The 23,594-nt window shown below is 36.6% G+C and overlaps 1 protein-coding gene across 5 annotated transcripts in view; it reads left to right on the top strand.

Moving 5' to 3' along the window:
* TRAPPC8 (trafficking protein particle complex subunit 8) overlaps nucleotides 1–23,594 on the top strand; it is a 90,613-nt gene that overhangs the window by 64,671 nt on the left and 2,348 nt on the right. For 4 of the 5 annotated variants that reach the window (XM_087707122.1, XM_087707124.1, XM_087707123.1 and 1 more), the window contains 16 exons: nucleotides 5,380–5,604; nucleotides 5,875–5,983; nucleotides 7,064–7,258; nucleotides 7,396–7,526; nucleotides 8,041–8,115; nucleotides 9,647–9,773; nucleotides 10,663–10,820; nucleotides 11,219–11,658; nucleotides 12,171–12,318; nucleotides 13,873–13,969; nucleotides 15,436–15,504; nucleotides 15,599–15,639; nucleotides 16,292–16,459; nucleotides 18,102–18,203; nucleotides 21,252–21,299; nucleotides 22,789–22,934. In XM_087707122.1, coding sequence (XP_087563248.1) covers nucleotides 5,380–5,604; nucleotides 5,875–5,983; nucleotides 7,064–7,258; nucleotides 7,396–7,526; nucleotides 8,041–8,115; nucleotides 9,647–9,773; nucleotides 10,663–10,820; nucleotides 11,219–11,658; nucleotides 12,171–12,318; nucleotides 13,873–13,969; nucleotides 15,436–15,504; nucleotides 15,599–15,639; nucleotides 16,292–16,459; nucleotides 18,102–18,203; nucleotides 21,252–21,299; nucleotides 22,789–22,934 — 2,279 coding nt within the window. The remainder of the gene's footprint in view (nucleotides 1–5,379; nucleotides 5,605–5,874; nucleotides 5,984–7,063; nucleotides 7,259–7,395; nucleotides 7,527–8,040; nucleotides 8,116–9,646; nucleotides 9,774–10,662; nucleotides 10,821–11,218; nucleotides 11,659–12,170; nucleotides 12,319–13,872; nucleotides 13,970–15,435; nucleotides 15,505–15,598; nucleotides 15,640–16,291; nucleotides 16,460–18,101; nucleotides 18,204–21,251; nucleotides 21,300–22,788; nucleotides 22,935–23,594) is intronic. The other variant, XM_087707126.1, reaches the window with a different exon arrangement.

The following is a 23,594-nucleotide window of genomic DNA, read 5'->3' on the forward strand; positions in this document are numbered from 1 at the left end:
ATAATAATAATAATAATAATAATAATAATAATAATAATAGACATCGCAATACCAGGTGATAGCAGGGTCGCCGAGAAGGAACATGAAAAAATCGCAAGATACCAGGACTTAAAAATCGAAATTCAACGACTATGGCACAAACCAGCAGTGGTAATTCCAGTGGTAATTGGCGCACTGGGTGCTATTCCAAAAGCACTGGAATTACATTTAAAACAGTTAAAAATTGACAAAATCACCATCAGTCAAATGCAAAAAGCCGCACTGCTTGGATCTGCACGCATATTACGAAAATACGTTACGACATCCTAGGCCCCTGGGTGGGGCCCGACTAGTAACCAATGCCAAATCCGGCGAAACAACTGGCCGCTGTGATACAGTTGAATAATAATAATAATAATAATAATAACAACAACAACAACAACAACAACAACAACAACAACTCCGCCATTGCCGGTCCCAAGCCCGGATGAGAAAGGAGGAAGGTTGGGATCAGGTTGGCATCTGGTCCCGTAAAAAACCCCCCGCCAACCCATACAATATGGTGAAAAAAACAAATAAGAATTCCATACCGCATCAGTCGTCGCGCGGGTTAACAAGGGCCGCGGCGGATGTTGGGGTCCCTGGACATCCGTCGACAAGTAGGCTACAAGTGGACCAGCCAACAAAACGACAAAAATATAGTGCAGATGAAAACCGTGCCATAATGGCCTGTTACTACAACTCAGAGCCAGAAAAAAGAGGCTATTTAAAGAGAATGTATGAATTATGGAAACAACAATATCCAGATTCAAATGTTAGTGAACAACGACTAGCAGATCAAAGGCGATTTATTATACGGAATAAAGTGTTTAGTGAAGTTGAACATGAGGAAATTCAGGCAAATTGCAAAATCCAAAAAACAATATCACAAGCGGAAATAACTGATATTCAAGACACAACTAAAGACATTATAGTAGAACTCCCAGAAGAAGCTCTCGGAGAGGAAATAACATCACCACCACTAGAACCAGTTATCACTGAACCACCTGATGAACTAACTCAAAAACAAAAAGAATTGAAGGATAAGATCATGGAGCATTTTCTGCTTAATGAGGAAAGGCAACGTTTACCATCACTAAAAACTGTGCCTAAGAAAATTTTGGCCCCTATCATGAAAATGGTTAATGCAGTGTTTTCAACAATTGAACCGGGATCCATCTTGGAAACAAACCAGTTAATGTACAGCGCAGCTGTAATAGTCACTAATGAACTAGGCATTAAAATTAAAGTACCTAGTCATACAACAGAAAAAGCATCAAAGCCAAAGTGGAAAATCCGTTTAGAACAAAAAATAAAAAAATTAAGGGCAGATGCTAGTAATTTAAAGAACATGCATGAGCAACGGCTTAAAAACAACAAAATCATAGATCGGCTAATCAGGAGATATAGATTGGATACAAGAAACATCAATGAAGCTGTAGAGATTGTAAAACAGCAGATAACAGCAACAGCTAGAAAAATTGAAAGATATGAGGCACGAATCATCCAATATAAACAAAATCAGCAATTTCGATCAGACCAACGGCGTTTTTATCAAAGTCTTAATGTGAATGGTGACACCAAAAGTGAAAAACCAGAAAAACAGGCCACAGTTCAATTCTGGAAAGAATTGTGGGAAAATGCAAAGAACTACAACAAGGAAGCAAAGTGGATACATGACTTTGAGAAAAGCATTGGCAACAAACAAATGCAAGTATTAGAAATAACAACTGAGATGGTCAAAAATCGAGTTAAAAAGGTAAAGAATTGGACATCACCTGGAAAGGACCAATTACATGGTTTCTGGCTCAAATATCTGACCAGTTTACATGCAATATTGGCCAGGCAACTGAATGAAATTTTACAAAAGGGCCAAATTGATGAATGGTTGACAACTGGAAAAACATACTTGATTCAGAAAGATCCAACTAAAGGAACAACACCTGAAAACTATAGACCAATAACATGCTTGCCAACAACCTTCAAATTACTCACAGGCATTATTGCAGATAACATGATGGATTATTTGATAATGATAATAGAAAATTGTAAGAACAGAAAAACGAACTTGAATATGGTCTGGATTGATTACAAAAAGGCATTTGACTCACTGCCACATAGTTGGATCATAAAATGCTTAGAAACAACTGGCATTAGCAAAAATATTACATCCTTTACTGAAAAGGCGATGAAACAATGGAGAACTGAGTTGGCAGTAGGGAATGGGATCTACGGAATGGTTAATATCAAGCGAGGAATTTTCCAGGGTGATTCACTTTCACCTCTTCTCTTCATCATCGCAATGATCCCACTATCAGTAATCTTAAAAAAAATGAAATTAGGCTACCAAACAGCCAAAGAAGCTGAAAAAATTTCGCATTTACTATATATGGATGATTTGAAACTCTATGGAAAGTCAGAAATAGAAATCCAATCATTGACAAATACAGTCCGAGTATTCAGCACCGATATTTCAATGCAGTTTGGCATGGAAAAATGTGCCACTGTATCCATAAAAAGGGGCAAAATCACTGCATCTGAGGGAATTGAAATGCCCAATGGCCAATTAATTAAATGCAAAGAAAATGAAGCCTACAAATACTTAGGCATTCTGCAGTTGGATAACATCAAGCATGGAGAAGTAAAAACTATTGTCAGACGAGAGTACACCAACAGAGTTAGGAAAATTTTAAAATCTAAATTGAATGGTGGAAACACAATCAAGGCCATAAATACCTGGGCAATACCAGTTATAAGATACACAGCTGGTATAGTTAACTGGACACAAGCTGATTTGGACCTTTTGGACCGAAAAACCAGGAAACTAATGACAATGCACTACAGTTTACATCCACGTGGTGATACTGATAGACTGTATCTGTCCCGAAAATCAGGTGGCAGAGGATTATTACAAGTGAAGCAAACAGTTGAAGAAGAAAAACATGCACTGGCTGATTATTTAAAAGAAAGTCAAGAACATCTATTAATCGAAGTAAAGAACAAAAATCTACTGAAGGCCCAACAGACGAAACAAGAATACAGAAAAGATGTGATAAAATCAAGAATGGAGAGTTGGCAGAACAAAGCACTGCATGGCCAATTTCTGGAAAAAATAAAAGATAAAGTGGACAGTGAACAAACTTGGTTATGGTTAACAACAGGTACATTAAAGAAAGAAACAGAGTCACTAATCCTGGCTGCGCAAGAACAAGCTATCCGCACAAATGCCATTAAGGCCAAAATCGAAAAATCCTCTGATGATGCCAAATGTAGACTTTGCAAAGAAGCTGATGAAACTGTTGATCACATACTCAGCTGCTGTAAAAAAATCGCGCAGACTGATTATAAATTGCGGCACAATTCAGTAGCACAAATGATCCATTGGAATTTGTGCAAAAATTATAATATTAAAACAGCAACAAACTGGTGGGAACATCAGCCTGAAAAAGTCACCGAAAATCAGATGGTCAAGATCTTGTGGGATTTCCGTATACAAACCGACAAAATACTGGCGCATAATACACCAGACATCACACTGGTTGAGAAAAATAAGGTCACAATCATAGACATCGCAATACCAGGTGATAGCAGGGTCGCCGAGAAGGAACATGAAAAAATAGCAAGATACCAGGACTTAAAAATCGAAATTCAACGACTATGGCACAAACCAGCAGTGATAATTCCAGTGGTAATTGGCACACTGGGTGCTATTCCAAAAGCACTGGAATTACATTTAAAACAGTTAAAAATTGACAAAATCACCATCAGTCAAATGCAAAAAGCCGCACTGCTTGGATCTGCACGCATATTACGAAAATACGTTACAACGTCCTGGGCCCCTGGGTGGGGCCCGACTAGTAACCAATGCCAAATCCGGCGAAACAACTGGCCGCTGTGATACAATTGTATAATAATAATAATAACAACAACAACAACTTTGACTTCCCCAATATTTAATAATATAAGCAATATTGATAAGAGATAAGGAAAACATTTGTTTGGTTTGCATTTTAATGTTAATTTACCAGTTTCTACTTTCTGAACCATATGCAAATCAAAAGAAATATATCCAGTATTTTCCTTTCCAAGTGTTATGATGCAGTCCACTAGTTAAAAACATTATATGAACTACATATATAAGAGGTACTCCACACAAATGCTATGCCTCAGGAAAAAGAGCACAAAAATATATTGTATGTCTAGACATCACTCATAAAATCATATATATTTGAGAAAATTGGATATACAAATACCATGTTTCCCGCAAAATAAGACAGGGTCTTATTTTCTTTTGCCCCACGAAATATGGCCTTCGGCTTGTTATAGGGAGAGGGCTTATTATAGGGTTGCCGGGCAGCTGCTCCCTTGCGAGTGGGCTCCTGAGGAGCCGGGCACAGCCAAGGCACCTAGTGCTCTGCCCACTCCCCAGCTCCCATGGCTTGCACATTTGGGATACCCCCTAGGTCAGTGCGTGGAGCTCTGCTCGGCTGGAGAAGGGGGGTGCGCAAGCGCCTGTTCTGCCCCCAGCAAGCATGCCTCACCATGCCCTGGCCCAACTGTCCCTGCAGGGCTAGGGCTCCGCTGCCGCCGCGCTCTAACCATAATTTCTTCTCCGGCTTCCAAACTCCAAAACTCAGCTACCGAGTCTTCCAGCAGCGGCCGCTCTAGGAGTGTGCTCTATGGTTGTGGACTGGCTGCTGGAAGACTCTCTGTCCGGCAGCCGGCCCACAACCATAGAGCGCACTCCTAGTGTGGCCACTGCTGGAAGGCTCGGCAGCCGAGTTTTGGAATTTGGAAGCTGGAGAAGAGTTATGCTCGGAGCGTGGCGGCGGCTTCTGGGCCAGGGCATGGTGAGGCTGGGAGAAATGCTTGCTGAGGGCGGAAAAGCGCTTGCGCAACCCCCCTCTCCAGCTGGGCAGAGCTCCATGCACTGACCTAGGGGGTATCCCTAATGTGCCAGGGGGGCCTTTGCCCCGGCTTGGTGCCTTCGGGATACCGCTGGGTTGGTGAGCGGAGGGGGGATTGTCCAGGGGGCTTATATTGGGGGGTGGGCTTATATTTTTGCCCACGTGAAAAATGTGGCAAAGCGTTAGTTTCAGGACAGGTTGATTTTTGGGGGGAACACGGTATGTAGATTTCAAGAAATGTATAAATAGATGTGAACATATTTCCATGTAGGCATTAAGGAAAAGAACAATGATCTGAAGACTAAACAAAACAGGCTTAAAATAATGAGAAATCAAGCAAAACTGAAATTTGCAGATTTGTGCATTCTTCACTAAAATAACTTTTTATATTTTTTAATAATATGCTTTTAATTTGTGGCATGCATAATTGTTTTTACATTTTAAATGTTTACAGAAAAAACATGCTCTACGATGCTATTGTCAAGCAATGCAAGTTTATAAAGGGAAAGGATGGTCCCTTGCTGAAGACCATATCAACTTCACAATTGGCCGCCAGTCTTTTACCCTTCGGCAACTTGATAATGCTATATCGGCCTTCAGGCATATTTTGATCAATGATAGCAAGCAAACTGCTGCTCAGCAAGGAGCTTTCCTCCGAGAGTATCTTTATGTTTATAAGGTAAGTCACCAGTTTTACTCTCAGTAGAATCTTAATTTGAGAGCTTGCCATTAAAATTGCACTAAAATTTGAGGGTTTTACCTTTTTAGTTAAAATAAGCAAGTTCCTTTTGGAACACATTTTTATTGCTTTGAGGATTTACTGAGAATATTGCATTTTTTCTAGTTCAAGATATTTGATGCCCAATCGTATTTGCTTTTTATTCAGAAGATACACAGTTTTTACTTGCTAAGCATGGATGAAGTTTCTTTTGTTTGTTTGCTTTTGCAGAATATAAGTCAGTTGTCACCAGATGGTCCTTTACCACAACTTCCTTTACCCTATATTAACAATTCTGAAACACGTGTATTCTTCGGACATGACAGACGACCAGCAGAAGGTGGTTTCTTTTTTTCAATTGTATGAGTCTATTAAGATATTATGTAAAAGACTGTAAAATTAATATTTCAGGTAGAATGAAGTGGTAAAATATACTTCATGTGGTTCATCCTGCAGTTTGGGATCATTATTTTTTAATATCCACCATGTAAAATGTCAGGCAAATAGAGAATTAGAAAACTATGAGCCTAGGAATTGCTCTTACCCACCACTTTTCTCTGCTGTGTATTTTTTCTATTTTCATTTTCTTCATTTACTATATATAACTTGGAGGTCATTAACATTTAATGTCCTCTCCACTGTGGGCTGAAAAAGTGCAGTTTACTTTACTTTTTTAGAACCGTGACTTCTAATTTTGCAGGATACATAGCTCAAGTTCTATTTTGTATCATAGAATATTTATTTTTGGATGTATTTACTTATCTTTCTGCTCCAGCTAAATCAAACAAATGTAAATTTAAGAGGAGGCAGGCACCCTTTTTATGACTTGAGGCTGCATCTTTTAACTGGCATATAAGTGGCAAGAAATATGATGGTGATAACATTCATGTCAAAGGAAGGAGCAGGAGCAGAATTTTTCTTCTTTTTCACTCCCATTTTGAGGAAATTGAGAGTTCTATTTTGTAATTGCTATTGTTTTTTTTGGGGGGGGAAGCAACCAAATTTGTATAATAACATTGGAGATGTAAATGCTCATTTTAATTCTTGTTTTATGAAAAAAAGCAGAAAGTATTGCTGTTGTTCATGAGCTATCTCCCAAATTTTAGCACTATAGTCTTGCGGAGTCTATTAAAAGTAGAAGCGGCTAAGGTCAGCATGCAACTTCATCCTTGGTTTATTTTTAAAAACTCCAGGCCTTTCCATTACCTCCTTAGCTTCCCTGCTCACTTAGTTGTTTTGTTTCCTGTCCCAGTCAGTGACTTGAATTATGGACTTCTGCTTCTTTCCTGATAATAATGCATAAAAAGGTACAAAATAGGCATCAGTGGAATCTTATGAACTTTTTTTTAAAAAGACAGAACAGAAATTATAGCACAAAGATAAAACTTTTTTTATTTTTTATTTTAATATTGACATGTAGGTGAAAAACAGGCAGCAACCCATATAAGTCTTGATCAGGAATATGTTTCGGAATTTTCACAACAGTGGAAGGAACTTGAAGAGCAAGTTGTGTCTACAGTTAACAGAGGCACAGCACTTCCTAATTTCCAGCCAACGCAGTATTGTTTGAACAGATATTCTGATAATTCTAGGTTTCCACTTGCTGTAGTAAAAGGTAAAACTGTAAATGAGTAATATATCATATAACGTGTTAATAACGGCAATTTGAATCTAAAATTTACAAATGTTTATTAAAATCATATATTTAGAAATAGTTTTTCTAAAAATATGTATACTTTTTCCTTTTAATAGAACCAATAACAGTAGAAGTAGCTTTTAGAAATCCACTGAAAGTTCCACTTTTATTAAGTGATCTGTCACTACTTTGGAAATTCCAACCAAAGGATTTCAATTCAAAGAATAATGGAGAAACAAAGGAATTTGTAAGTAATTAAAAATTGTCTTGTATTTGTAATATGCTAGTAATGTCAAAATGTAATTCCATATTTTATTATGTTGATTTTCTTTTAATTTTTAGATAATTAATGGCATTTAAAGCATAATATTAGAGTTTAACATTTCATTGTTTTACTCAGTACTCTCACATTTCCTTTCCTCCTTAGTATAGCAGCAAGATGATTCAGAGCTTCTGTGTAAAGTAACAGAAATGCAACATTTTATACTGTCCCTAAACTAGTGTTAGGCCATGGACACTTATTTAGAAGAACAACCAAAAACTGCATCTGAGGAATTAGAGTGCATGTAAGAGAGTAGTTTACCCGTTTGTAATCTTGTGGTGCTAAACTTGGGTCTCCTATTAACCTGTTAATACGATTGAATATCTAGGACATTTCTTTCATCAGAAAATGTTGGTCCATGAAAACAACTGCAATATTTTTGAAAAGTGTTAATGGCAAAAATTCATTGTACGAAATAAGTACCTCTTTTTTTTCCTAGGAAACATGTGGAAAAGATATGATTGGTGCTGAAGTGATATCAGAATTTTTGATTAACAGTGAAGAAACTAAAATGGTAGGTTTTTTCACACCTTTAAAAAAATAGTAATTTTAGAATGGTTTCTCACGAAAGGATATGGGGGGATTTCATGTGCATTAATAACTCAAAAATGTATTTTATTTATTCAATTTATATGGCCGTCCATGTTAAACATATAACTTTGTAGCTGAGCGGAAATAAAAACTACATAACAAAAAACTACATAAAAACTACAAAACTACAAACATCATAACTAAACAGTAAGTAACAAATATAATATACAAAATAAAACAAAACAGCACAATCAACATAACCACAATATGGGCTAACCACGTCATGAGCCCCAGGCTTAATAACAGAAGCAGGCCTTTAAAGTCTTAGGGAAAGCCAATAGAATTGAGGCAAGGTTAATTTTTGGGGGCATGATGTTCCAGGAAGGGATACCATGACATAAAAGATTCTTTTCTTGACACCTGCCGGGTGACATTCATTAATGGATTGGACCTTGAGCATGCTTATCTGTTCTGTCCCAGTCCATGCACACATAGCACGGGAGTTTAAGCATGTTTATTTCACACAACCAATCTCAGTCAACCAATTCCAAGTTCCAACTCTGCATGTGCAGTCCTTAGAGTTAGTTTCAAGCACCCTTTTCAGAAAATGCCAACTGGGCATAATGAAAGCAATGAGAGCAAGACAAGCCAGATATCAATATAGGACTTCTATGGCATTATTCAGGCAACCTGGGATGGAGACATAAAACTCTGTCAGCATACTGACAGAGTTGAAGGACTTCACTATGCAGATTCATCTAAAAGTTAAACAGGAGAGGAGAATGTACTGAGCCCTGTGGTACCCCATATAAAACAGAATGTCAGCTGAACCTCTCTTTTCTACAACATTGACTGGAACTGACTGGAGAAAAGTACAGTACCATCTTGGAGCAGGTCCTGTTGGCTGCTGAGAAATCAAGAAGAGCGTGCAGACAGATGCACCACCCAAATTCCATTCCTACCACAAATCATCTAAAATCGCTATCAGTGCCATCTCAATGCCTCCAGTTAATCTTTTCTCTGAAGCTACTGCACTGCAGAACCACCTTCTACATAAGCTTTTCCAAAAAGGGAAGGATGGAAAATGGCCAAAAAAGTTTCAGAATTGTTGGATCCAGGGAACATATAGCAATAGCAATAGCAGTAGACTTATATACCGCTTCATAGGCCTTTCAGGCCTCTCTAAGCGGCTTACAGAGAGTCAGCATATTGCCCCCAACAATCTGGGTCCTCATTTTACCCACCTCGGAAGGATGGAAGGCTGAGTCAACCCTGAGCCGGTGAGATTTGAACCGCTGACCTGCTGATCTAGCAGTAGCCTGCAGTGCTGCATTTAACCACTGCGCCACCTTGGCGCAGGCCAATTTTAAGATTATATATAGCTTCTTATAATGAATAATATAAATTCAATGTCTTAAAATGTGTGGCATAGGTAGTTGCTTTTATATAGTAAGTGGTTTATAAATGTAAAATAACTACAGTAGCAACAACAAAAATTTAACATATCTCCACAGGCAAGACTAAAGCTCTTTCCCCATCAAACAGGGGAGCTACACATTCTGGGAGTCGTTTACAATCTTGGCACTATGCAGGGTACTACGGTGCTAGATGGATTAGATTCTTCTATTGGATTACTGAGAGGTAAGCCTGTGTGGCATTTTCCATTCACTGAAGTTTCATGTAAGATTCCTACCATATTGTTAGATTCTTATATCAATTGAAGTTGTTGTGGTTGAAATAATTATTATCCCCAATAAGAAAGAAAAGCTCTTGGCTCCCAGTAATAGGAGCATATCATTTAATACAAAGACCTGATTTCTGCAATTCAGAATGTTTTCCCAATGATTATACATCGCCATATTTCAATACATCATATATTGGAAGGGTTACTTTATATTTGCGCAATCTTGAATTTAAGCAAATACAATAATATTTCAAAAGGTTGATATTTTGATTAATTAGCAGTCCACTAAATGAGCAGTAAAACTTCATACTGTAAAATCTTGGTTTATATTACTTTATTCATTTGAAACATGGTACCCTGTTTTTGAGCCATCAAAACTCACGAAATGACCCTCAAATTAATAAAAGCCTCAAGTTTTTTAGATTGGAACAACAAGAAAGAAAACAACAATATTCTTAAATTCTCAATAATTTCTTAATATACAGAATCTGACCTGATCAAATATAATACTTAACACATCTGAAGTGTTTTTAAAAAATATTTTATCACTGGTAGTTGCAAAAGAAGAGGCAGAGCCAACTATTTGAGTAGATCTCTTAACTGCTGCAGCCTCATGCAAAGTATTAGATGATAATTGTTGAAGAAGAAAGGATGGCACTAGCTTTTCAATAGAGTTGATTTTTCCTTCTGCTCCTTTCTTGCAACCTTAGTTTTTTCCAGTATCTGAGATACATCATAACAGTTTTTATACCTGCTTTAAATATTATATTAAAATTGACATATAAATTGTGGCTTAAGCTACAATGAAGTTTGAATTACAGACTCATTTGATACACTTTGTTTTAGAGAAATATAATTCCACTGAAATGTCTGTGCGAGGGCGGCAAGATTTGGAAATCCAGGGCCCTCGCTTAAACAGCACCAAAGAAGAGAAAACATCTATTAAATATGGGCTAGATCGACGTTTAGATCCCATTATTACAGAAGAGATGCCTTTGCTTGAGGTATAGTTCAACAGCTGGCAACATCTGAGTTACTATTAGATGTAAAAATTTTCTGAATATATGAACTATCTTCCTAGTTTTGATTTTTGTTTTCCAGTATACTTCAGCTACAAAATTTTATATTATACATAAAATCAGGATAATTCTGAAACCTGTTACAATAAAATAATATGTAAGTACAGTACAAAATAACACCATGTAAAACTTCCTCAATATATTGTGGAGTTTGAATGACAACAAACCTTTTTAAAACAAAGAGCAATGTATGTACTGTGGGTTTTTTTCTCCTATTTCTCGTTTTATGACGCTGTTAAAGTTGAAGCAGTCAGATAGAGCTAGCATTTAAAATTTCACAACTTTAGCAAAACATATTGATTTCTTTCTTTTTTTAAATGCAGGTATTTTTTATAAATTTCCCAACACTGCTGCTTTGTGGAGAAATACGAAAGACATATGTAGAATTCATGAATGTAAGCAAGTGTCCCCTAACTGGAGTGAAAGTTGTCTCTAAACAGCCTGAGTTCTTTACTTTTGGTAGTAAAGATGATGTTTTATCTCCACTAAGTCCAACAGCTTCTGAACATTGCAGCGCTTATAAGACTGTTGTTACACATTCTACCTCAGTATGTTCACTGATATCCTCAGCTGTTGCTTCAGAATTTGGGGTTGGAACAGGTAGTCAACCTGAAATAATAGATGTCCCACTTCCCGATTCAGTTCTCCTCCCTGGAGTATCAGTACAGCTCCCCATGTGGCTCCGTGGACCAGATGAAGAAGGAGTTCATGAAATAAATTTCTTGTTTTATTATGAAAGTATTAGAAAGCACTCAAAAATGTGGTAAGTCTTTTAAAACTATATTGTTTTATCTAAGAACTAAAGTTTTCAAGAAGATAATTAAACAAAAGGAAAATGATGTTTAATAAGCTATTAACCTCTGCCATGTAGCTATGGGTGAACATTTCTCCACAAATAACGCTATATGGAAAACTCTTGTAGTAAAGAACATTGTCAGTACTTCTTGATAAATGTTAAATAGCTCAAGTCTTCAAAAATATATTCCTCAAATTCTAAATGTAACTGCTTGTAAATAAAATGGGGACAATTTGTTTTAAGAACACACATTACTATGTCTGTGGAGATTCTCAGCCATCCAGGTCATGGTTGTCCCAAAGATGCTTTTTTCAAGAGGCAAATGAGCTTTCTGTTTTTTTCTTTGAAGACATTTCGCTTCTTATCAAAGAAGCTTCTTCAGCTCTGACTAGATGGTGGGGGAATATTTATATGATAGCTGCTGAATTGTATTTGAAGAAAATTTAACACATGACCTGTGAGATATTTCCTTTTTCCAGTCACAGAGTATTGAGACACACTGCAGTTATTTGCACCAGCCGATCTTTGACTCTGCGATCTACTGTGTATCGGAGCAATGCTCTTGAGGATGAAAAAGGTGAAGGTGACAATATGCTAGTGTTTGTGGATGTGGAAAATATCAATACTGTAAGTCTTCTCGGAAATGGGAAGTAACATTGATTGCATTTTAAACAACCTTTCTGTTCTCTTATGAAATATTTGTTTAATTCCTTAACATGTAGAAAAAGTCAATACTTTAAATTATTTTCCTTCTTCCGGACTTCATAGAAATTTGGCAATAAAAATCTGCTATAAAGACAAATCTAGAATGTTTCTTCCAATGTAATTTTCCAACCAACCCCTTCCATATAGGAATAGCTGTACATGTTGCTATTATGTGTTTTGTTTTTACTTGCTTATTGTGTGCTTCGGGATTCAGATAATTAACTTTTGAAAAGTATCTAAAGTAAATATAGTTTAAAGTATCTCTATAGTATTCAGCTTTTATTCATATGGAAATCCTTATTTAACAACTTTTAAACTTCTTTTTTTCTCTGGGATGAAGTCTAGCTAAGTTTTACACATTGTTCTTTTTCATCTCTATCTAATTTGATTTGCTGTAGAAGGAAGTGAGAAACCAAACCTAAAGAACTTGTATCTTTGATTCTCTAAGCATACATTTTCTATAAAGCGAGTATATTCTTGCAGTGTAAAATTAAATGTTAAATATTCTGGTCCAGATCTCTGTTTTTCATTACCATAAGAGCTGAGGAAAGAGTGGATAAGATCAGAGCCTATTTCTAATCTTCCCACAGATAATTCTGGTTAAAATACAGTGAGCTGGATAGATATAAATCATATTGGAAAAGGGGCTAGCACAAGGGCATCATAGGATTGTGCTGATGTGGAGGACATAGGGGAATGAACATGAAGTACAAGAGTCCCATTCCAAGAAGCTAATCTGAGTAAACATCTTAGACTCCTTCCTAATTCACACAAAGATGAAGTAAGAGATGGGGGAGCATATTCAGATTTGTAAGATTCTGTTACTATAGCTGTTTTAATAAAATTGGGTTATATGACATTGGTTTCTTAGCCTAATCTACTTTATAGGGCTGATGTCTGTTTTTGACAGAATGATGAAAACAGTGTTGATAGCAAGATCCACTATATGTGCATAGGGATCACAATACACAATCCAAATACTTGTGGCTTGCATCACAATGGTATAACACCAGTTTTATCATTCTGACCATCTCGGGTTTTGTAATTCTGACCCACTTGTGACCCCAACAGATGTTAGCAGCAAATGATTTTTCTATTTCCTATTCCTCTTAATAACATTTCAAAACCCAAGTGAATTATGAAATCTGAAGGAATTTTAGATTTCGACAAAAAGATTTAACTCCTCCCTCTTTTTTGTATGAACATGTAATGAGATACTGGCTAATGCTGCTAAGTGCTGGCCGTAGCTCCTGAGCAAGTACGTTCATTGAATGAGGAATATTGTTTATATAAATTATTGTATATGGATGATTTATAAATTGTGCTGCTCTAATTTCCCCCCACCCCACCCAAAAGGGTTAGGCATAAAATAAACGACAAAATACTTCTTTTTTTATATAATTTTCAGTTTTGAGATATTTTACCTTTGAGACAGATGAATTATTTGCATATCTTATTTTGATATCTCCCTTTTAGAGTGAAGCTGGTGTAAAAGAATTTCATATAGTCCAAGTGTCTAGTAACAGCAGAAACTGGAAGTTACAGAAATCCATAAATTTCTCTGAAGATAAAGGTTTGTTAAATTTATAATAAGGTAAAACTTCTAATTCTTTTTAATTCTTTTTGGCCATGGGATCAAGGATGTTACAAATCCAGGCAAGACACACTGACTAACACCCATAAGGAAGTAATTTATTACAAAAGTGATTTATACAAAAATAACTCTATTTCTTGGTAGTAGTGGTGTGACATTTTTTTTAGATTTTCTAATTCTGTACTTACCTTTTTATGGTTTTGTTTTTATATAGAAGATCTTGCCAATGCTGTTTCTATGTTTTATTTTTCTCACCAGTTCATCTTTTGTATTCATATGCTGACCTATATTCTATTCTGTCTTCATCTTTTAAAGTTTCATTCCTTAATTTGTTTCTCTTATCCTGTAGTTTTATACTTTGTTTTACATTTTTATATCAATATGATCCCATGTTCTAGCATTTAGGCCTTTCTGTGTTTTTACTTGATAATACTACCTTCTATTTTCTTATAACCCTATCTATCTTTTGTCCTAAAAGTATTCTATTTTAAACTGATGCCTAACAATCAATGTCCCTTGTGAGTTGCTGATCTTCACTTGTGTTCTGTTATCCTAATCTACAAGTGTGGTTTACCTGAGAAATGGGTATATTTAATAAATTTTAATGCTGCTCATCTCACTATCAAGCAACTCTGGGTGGCTTTGTTATTGACTGTGGACTGCTTGTGTTTGCTCCATGGCTTGATATTGTGCAAAAGGCCATGATCTTCTATTACTTTTTTTTTCTTCTTATATTGTCCTCTGTTCTGGAAGCATGCCACAGCCAACAAACCCTCACTGCCATATTTTTCCCTTTCCTCTTCTGATTCAGCAATCACCTCCCTTTGGAAGAGCCAAATTTCTTTTTAAAATAACCAGTCTTTTTCCTCCAGCCTTTAAAAAGGCAAATGCATGGGAGCTTTTTAAAAAATATAAGCACATGAGAAGAAATTGTGTGAATGTTCTTGCTGCTGCAATTGTTCTCTCTAAAATAGGGTTATTAGATCTATTTTCTTATCTTCTTTTGGCTGCTGCTCTTTAATTATTTGGAAAGGCACTCTTTGGAATTTGGGAATTCCATGCAACACATATAACTTTATAATTTTATTATAGTGTGGAGTGCTGTAAATCTGTTTGAAAATTGGTAGAGAAAAAAAATAGTTTTTGGCCTCTGCACATCTGGTTTTGCCCTCCCCAGCCCCAGGAGCACTCTGCAGACCTCCCAAATGCTCTACACAAAAAACAGGCCCGTTTTGGGCTTCCCAAACCCCCCACACATCCCGTTTTTGCCCTCCCCAGCAAACGTTTTGGTGAATATTTGAATTTGGTTTTCAAATAAATGGTGAAACCTGTAGGAATGTGTTTTCTTAATTTTCTTTGAAACCTGTGTTTTGGGGAAACAGATGGTTCACATTAAATTATTTTGACATGATAAGCAATTTATATTTTATAATTATTTTTACCAGATATTAAACTGGCTAATAGAGAAAAAGGAAAATTATGCTTAAAAGCAGTCAGATGCAGACAATCAGTAGGTAAATAATCACATTTTATTTTTCATTATTTCATTTCAATTAATTGTTTTCTCATTTGGGAGACTGACTCTTTCCTTCCTCCTTTATTCCATAGAAAATTATACTTTTGCAGATGTTGTTTTTGGAAATGAACAGGTATGTTTATCATATTTTGGTTTCAAAGGTGTTGTTTAGTTTCATAAAATTGTGATCTTACCTGACAGAAATATCCTCACATCTAGGAGCAAAATACAGCAATGCCAAATTGCTAGCATCTGTGCAATGTTTAATAAAAGCACAAAAAGAAAACAACAGATCTATCAGATCTAGAAATAACAGAATACTTGATGAGTCTGCACTTAAAAAAATGCAGTAGTATTTTCTTTTCTAGCTGTACAAAATATAAAAAGAAATATACAGACCTGTATGTATGTGTTTAGAATATATGTATATTCTATGTAAATATGTTGTTTAATATGTATTTTGTATATAATGTAATAAAAAATAATGTATGTCTAGATTTTTCTCAGAAATAGTTTCCTGCTTTCTCTAAGAATAATTGCTTTTTATATTTATAACAAAAACATTCAGTCCTAAAACTGGTTTAAAACTGGTTGTTTGGGTTGCAGACAAAATAGGTTTGGAAAAGAATTAATTTTGTATTAATGTTCAAATTATACTTTTTTTAAATTGATGAAAATTGTTGAGGTACTAATGAATCAACATATAAATGCATATCACAATATGTATTTAGAATTACAGTTTTGTGGAAGTTTTCAAAATAAAATCATGTTATTCTTTTTAATAGATAATTAGTTCAACCAGTCCGTGTGCTGACTTCTTTTTCCGAAGTTTATATTCTAACTTAAAAAGAATACAGACCCAACACAGCAGTTTGCAAGGCTCTTCTGACTATGCTGTCAGACAGATACAGAAATGTAGTGAAGTGGATCTGAATATTATTGTACTCTGGAAGGTATGTATAATGAAACTAAAATAATAATAATAGCAATAATAGCAATAACAGTAGACTTATATACCGCTTCATAGGGCTTTCAGCCCTCTCTGGCTCATATTAGTGATTTAAAATAGGCAACTAATCTACTACAATTTAAAAAAATTAAGTATCTATTGCCATAATGGCGAACCTATGGCATGTGTGGCACGTGGAGCCCTCTCTGCAGGCACACGAGCCATCGCCCAGCTCATCTCCAAGGTGCATACGCGCGTGCCTCAACCAGCCAGCTGATTTTTGGGTCTCTGCCGCACATGCAAGAGATGTGCATGCATACACAGACGCGGGATTGCACGCGCATGCATGGTGGACGGCTCGCATTCCCGCAGAGAGGGCTCCATGTGCCACCTGTGGCATGCATGCCATAGGTTCACCATCATGGCAACACCCTATCTTCTTGATTAGTTCCAGATAATTGTAATGTTTTACGGTAAAATAACTTTCCATTTAAATATTCCAACTCAAGTCCATAAAACTGAATGTTGAAGCATGTAGATCAGAGGTGGGTTGCTCCCAGTTCGGCCCGGTTCAAGCGAACCGGTAGTGGCAGCGGTGGCGGGAGGCTCCACCCACCCATCTGGATGCGCGCGAGCATGAGAGAACCGGTAGTGCCGGGATTTGCACCCCTCTCTGACAAATCCATGTGTATGCAGCCTTTTTAGAATGGATTGAATAGTACCTATACTGATTTGCTAATTTTGCCTCTTTGTAGTCTAAATCCATTTGCATTTATGATTTCATATCCAGTTTGTTGCTCTCTATTCAGGACAACTAGGGTTTCACTGAAATCTAGTTCTCATGATCAGATTTTAGCTTTACAAGGCAAGGTATTTATTTTTTAAATATATACCCCACCTTCTCATTCAAACTTTAATATGCAAACATATCCACAGTCTGAAAAGTTGAGGGAAACATGAAAAATACTACTAAAATTGATTAACAATGAAAAATCTTGTGAAAGAGATGCACCTTTACAGATTTTCTAAATGTTGAGAAAATGGTGGCTTAAACTCAAATTCTAATGGACTGTATTTTATTACCTGAGAATAGGACTGCAGGAAACCTCCAATGTGATAGATATGTCAGCACGACCATTTTTAGCAGTGCCTCCTTTTCCTCCTGTCTGGAACTTAATATCCAGGTAGGATTCATAAAAGGAGTGGCATATTCTTGGATAATCAGGTCCTAAATTACTTATGACTGTAAAGGCTTTTTAAATAATAGATGAGGTATGGAAAGCATATGTAGACACAAGGTCTTTGGAATTTTTTTTTTACTATTATATCTTTTTTATCTGAATATGTTTCTTTGTAAAATAACATTGAACACATTTTACAAACACTTGTTACTGTTTATATACATTTATAAGATGACTCCAGAAGCAGATTTTTTAAAATTTGCATGAAGGTAATATAATCGTAAAAATAATAGTAAAACTCAATAAAATCCTGAAGCAAATAATATGTTTTGTAGTTGGATTCTATTTGTTTATTATTTTTGTAAATACTTATTGTACATAATATCTGTGGGGAAAACACATTTATACCCAATGTATTGCAGAATCTAACATGTTATGGTCTATTTCAACTTTATCCTCCGACAGGCATATGTTGTAGAAGATAACAAGCAACTCATTTTGGAAGGCCAGCATCATGTCTGCCTTAATGCAGTTGGAAAAGATGCATTTTCTTTACCTCAAAAGCAGGTATCATGGAAAATTTCACTTCTGATTTTGTCTAACTCAATACATTAAATTAAGTAAAATATTTCGAATATTGTAAAACAACACTTGAGTGTAAAAGAAAGAAAAAGAGTTCCAAATAATTATTATTCTATTCTGTCTTGTTTTGCAAATCACTGGTATATTAGATTTCTAAAATCTAATATCTGCTAAAATCAGATATTTTTTTCAGGTACTGCATATTGTATGATTTTCAGACTATATTAAGGATTACAAAAATATAAATAATGTTTAAGAACTTAATGTAAAGTTAAAAATAGTAACTTCTTTGACAAGACCACTGCAAAACAGGCACAAATGAAAATTGAAGCACTAGGTGGAAATGAATTTCACCTCTGAGAAAAGTCAGCTTGTTAGAACAGCTTTACCAGGGCACTATCTTCTTATGTGTTGGAAATGTATTCCCCAGGATTCTTGACTTTTAGTCTCAATACCTTGAGGAGAAGTCTGCAGGGTCCAGCATTTACATCAACATGACAAAAGCATTGTCATACCATTATGATGCTAGCTTCTCCCCATGACCTTTTGAGTCAAGCTTTCCTTGGTGCCTTCAATACTGACTGAACTTCTAATGTGTTGTTTTCACTGAAAAAGTTGGGATATATTGCGAAATGTATGTCCCTTGAAAATAGCCCATATTGAAGTGCATAGCACAGTCAAACATCATGCTAGGAAACATTTTGAATTATGTCATAAACTGACCTTCCCAGCCTGGCCGACATGCTGACTGCCTCTGCAGCTGTTCCCCACTTCCTTTTGCAGCAACCTTTCCAACATGGCCAAATTTCTGTCTGCCCTCTGCAGCTATTTCCCACTTCCTTTTGTAGCATGTCAATGTTATGACCCAGGTGGTTCAAGGCAAGGCAGGCCTCTAGAGTGTCTTTTATTTCCCTCAACAAATATCCCAGCAAACAGCTGTCCAATGACCTGTAAGGCTTCAACCCCACGCTACCCTGAAGGCAGCCTCCTCGTGCCCCCAAACAACAGTTCTTATAATACAAATAAAGCAGTAATGGTATCCTATTATCTTCACTACCAGTTCGGTAGCAGGAGTGCGCACACCTGGGTCCTTGATGACCCAGGTGTGCATGCGCAGAAGGTCCTTGATGACATCTGGATGTGTGGGCGGAGTCTTGCGCCACCGCCACTATCAGTTCACCCAAACCGGTGCGAACCGGCAGCATACCATCTCTGAAATAAAGCCTACAGAGTAGGAGCACACTCACAGGGCAAGATCCAGGGTTCCAAGGCAGAGTCCAGGCACAAAACAATGGCAATCTTTAGGGCAAAGAGAAGGTCCAAGGCAAGAAGCAGTTCCAAAGGCAAGTAAAACAAAAGCCAAAAGCAGTGCACAAGAGAAGGGCTAGGTCCAAGACAAAAGGCAAAGAGCAATCTTCCAAGTGAGGCAAGACAAACAGCAACAGGCACGAGTCATAGCTGGGGGGATGTAAGCCAAAGGAAACATTTGTTCCTAGGAAAGACAAACGCCCCACAGCATCTTCTTAAGTTACTCTACTCTCCAGGTGTTCCTTGTGAAGAAGAGTGGGATGACCTCCTCCTGAGTACTCTTGTAGCCCTTCTCTGGGCTTGCCTACGTTCCGCATTCTTTGCCCTTGGATCAAGCTGTTCCTCATCAGAGATCGGCTGCCTATCAGCACCACTGCCTGTCAGCAGTCAATCCTCCCCTGTGTCTGTGCAGGCAGGCAGCTCTCCATCTGGTTGACCACATCCCGCAATGGCTAAGGGACCCGGGACAGTATTGTGCTCAGCCCCTGGCCTCTCCAAACATGTCAGGGGAGATGTGCCATCCCTGTTGGATGGTCACAGTTCCAATTCCTCCTCCTCCAAACCAGGCTGCAGTGGGGCCATGATAGTCAAGTACCAAACAAATGAATACTGGGGCAACATTTTTGCATCAAAATATGTTAAGTACCAAATTTGACAAGTTTTGAATCAGTGCAGTATCAAAGTAACATTGTATGGCCTTACATAATAAAACTGATAGACCTTTCTCAGACAACTTAGCAAAATTATGCCTAGGTTAGTAACTTACAGCAGTGTGTTCATATAGAAATTAATAGAAGAGAGGCTTCTTATAATTATCTGTACTGGATAGGCATGGATGATGATTTAAATTTCTTGCATGGACTTTCCTTTCAGTTAGTTCTGATACTGTTTACAGAAGTTATATAGCGTCTCACATATAGATATGATCTCGACATGGCTGCTCATCTCAATATCATATCTCTGGGAAGATAATATTTTTTTAAAATGACAGTATCATAACAAAAGCCAATATCACAATAAATTCAAATTGGCAACCAAGGTAGAAAACATTACCACAGCTATCAGCACAACTATAGCTTTGACATATGCCCCAACCCCAAGCCAGATGAAAGAACCAAGTCTTGAAAGACTGACAAGGTTGGATTGATTGATGTGAATGTTTATATTTCAAAAGTGTATGTTTATATTTTAAAATATATTGGAATTAAAATAAGATATAGAATCAGGCATACATTTATCATTACTCATTCTGACTTAAATCACTTCTGTTCATCTACAAGAGCTGTGCTCTCCAGCTGGTTTCAGAATTAATTCAGATAATGTTATATAAAGTTTACTTAAGACAACCAATACATTGATATCTCTATAATTGGACTGAGGTTTGTTCCTCCTTTTGTGAAAGAGGCTGATTGGAAGGCCTAATCTTAATGCTATATGATCTTTTATGAGTAAAGAGGATTGCAGGTATAAGGGCCCATTGTTGTGAATTGATTTCAACAATTCTGGAGGGACACAGGAAGGAATATGCTTAGGAAATATTGAGGCTTATTTCTTTGGTTTGGAAAGCCATATATTGCTTTCTTCACTTACAGATGTTGAATTCTTAGTCAAGTTTAAGAAAATGCATTTTATTTTGCAAATGTTCCACTACGATCTTCATTGCTGTATAACAATATAGTCTATACTTTGATGCTTCTTACTGTAATCTATTTTTATGTTTCATAGGGCTTTAAAAAAATACTTGGGAATTCTGATTGGGAGGACCTGGAGCAGGTACTGAAATTCTAGGGAAATACATTTGTATAGTACTAAACATGGTTTATTTTTCTGATTAGTTACTTGCAACATAAGAAAAAAAATGACGCTTTTTATAGTCATGGGGCAAGGGCATGAGCAAAGTGTAATATTTTTCATCACAAGATGACGGTTTGTTCTGTATTTGTGAATAGCTTGCATTTGAATAATTACATTGTTAATGAATTTGGCTTCTCAATTCATTACCCTCTACTTCAAAAAGCATCCATGTTATTTTTAAAACGTTTAGTCTCCACATGGAAATATTTTCACGTGAAATGGACAAAAAGTGAATGTATGAAGTATTTGCACTTGCACTATAACGTGGCCCGACAAAAGCGTGCACGACAAAAGCATGCCGACAAAACCGTGTCGCTAAAACCGCGACATCATCAACACACCGACAACAGCGCGCCGACAATGGCGTGCCGACAGAAGCGCAATTTAAGTTAAGGTAAGGGTTAGGTTTAGGGTTAGCGTTAGGGTTGGATTTAGGTTTACAGCGCAATTCTGTCGGCGCGCTGTTGTCGGCGCGATTCAGCGCTCATTCATCGGTGCGTTTTAGAACTCGCGGTTTTGTCACCGCAGTTTAGTCGGGCGCGCTTTTGTTGGTCGCCCTTTTGTCGGTGAACTGCACTATAATACTAACATTGAGCAAAGGCTAATTTAAGAACAGTACAGGTAGTCCTTGACTTAACTGTTTGTTTTAGTTACAATGCCACTGAAAGGGGGATATATAAATGGTTTTCACACTTACAACTGTGACAGCATCCCTATGGGTCACCTGATCAAAACTCAGATGCTTGACAACTGATTCATATTTATGACGGTTACAGTGTCCCAAGATTATGTGATCACCTTTTGTGACCTTCTGACGATCAAAGTCAATAGACAAGCCAGATTCACGTAACAACCATGTTACTAACTTAACAATTGCAGTGATTCGGTTAACAATTGTGGCAAGGAATGTCGTAAAGTGGAGCAAAACTCACTTAACTGCTGTCTTGCTTAGCACAGAAATTTTGGACTCAATTGTTGTAACTCAAGGACTATATGTATATGAAAAATTATCCCAAATTACGCCTTGGTATAATCATAAGTATAGAAGAATTGGGGGGGGGGGGGAATGTTTCAAATTACTGTCTGTGTTTTTTCACATTAGAAACAGGCTACTTTGATCATTCAGAAAGTATTTCAATCTTAAAAGAGTGAAACGGAACTCTTGTGCTTGAAACATTTTCAAAATAATTTGAATTTTAAGTGTTTTGTACCTTATAAATTCTCTGGAATTATGTCATCAGATATCTTGCACATTTTTTTTGTATTTTTTATCTGCTGCACTTGATTCATAAGTACAACCCACTGACTGACTTTTTCTTTCATTTATATGGTATAAGCTATTTGTCATATACAGAATTCCAAGTGTTTCTTGAACCTAAATATTTTCTGAATACTTCTGATGTTACAGGAATCCAAAGAAATAGGCCTTTCAAATCTTTTTCGCCAAGAAAACACAACGGTATCATCAAGACCATCTGTGGAACAATTTTCCAATCTTATTAAAACTAGTCTTCATTATCCTGAAACATTTAATCACTCCTTTAATCAGAAAAGGTTTGAATATTTCTTCTTTTTACTCTAGACTGTAACCAGCATTACTATTCCATCCATTTTCCTTCCTTTTTTAGAAATATGAATATGGCACTCATTATAACCTTCCACTGCAAAGCATAAAATATTATTTATACAAGTCTAAAAGTGAAGCCTATTTTCTCCACTGAACAGGAACAAATACATTTGTTTAGGGAGTAATTTGCTTGGGGACTATAGCTAAAGAAGTAAATCTCTGCTGATGAGATGGAAAGAATGAAGTTTGTTTTCTGCAGGATTCAAATTCTATTTCACATACCCCCTGGGGGTGCAAGACGATATTCCAGGGGGTGCGAAAACTTGGGTTTAGAAGTTTCAAAAATATAGTATATATGCATAATTATATGTATATAATTATTTACTTTTTTAAGGGGTTAGAGAATATATCGGAAGCTTTCTATGGGTGCGGGTATAGAAAAGGTTGGGAACTTCCGCTATAGCTCGATTACTTTCTGAAACAACACAGAACACCTAACAAGAAAGTCCACAAGAAATTATTTTCTTGGGCTCTTGCATTGAAACCTTCATGATATTTTATGAAGTTATCTTGAAATCCTAATTTTTAAGAATTCATAGCTTTAGCTATTCTGTTCCCTATCTTTCCCTTAAGAAATAATTTTCATG

This window comes from Thamnophis sirtalis, unplaced genomic scaffold, assembly GCF_051295495.1.
Source record: "Thamnophis sirtalis isolate CommonGarterSnake01/CBP01778 unplaced genomic scaffold, rThaSir2_p1.2 scaffold_2, whole genome shotgun sequence".
NCBI classification, from domain to species: Eukaryota; Metazoa; Chordata; class Lepidosauria; order Squamata; family Natricidae; genus Thamnophis; species Thamnophis sirtalis.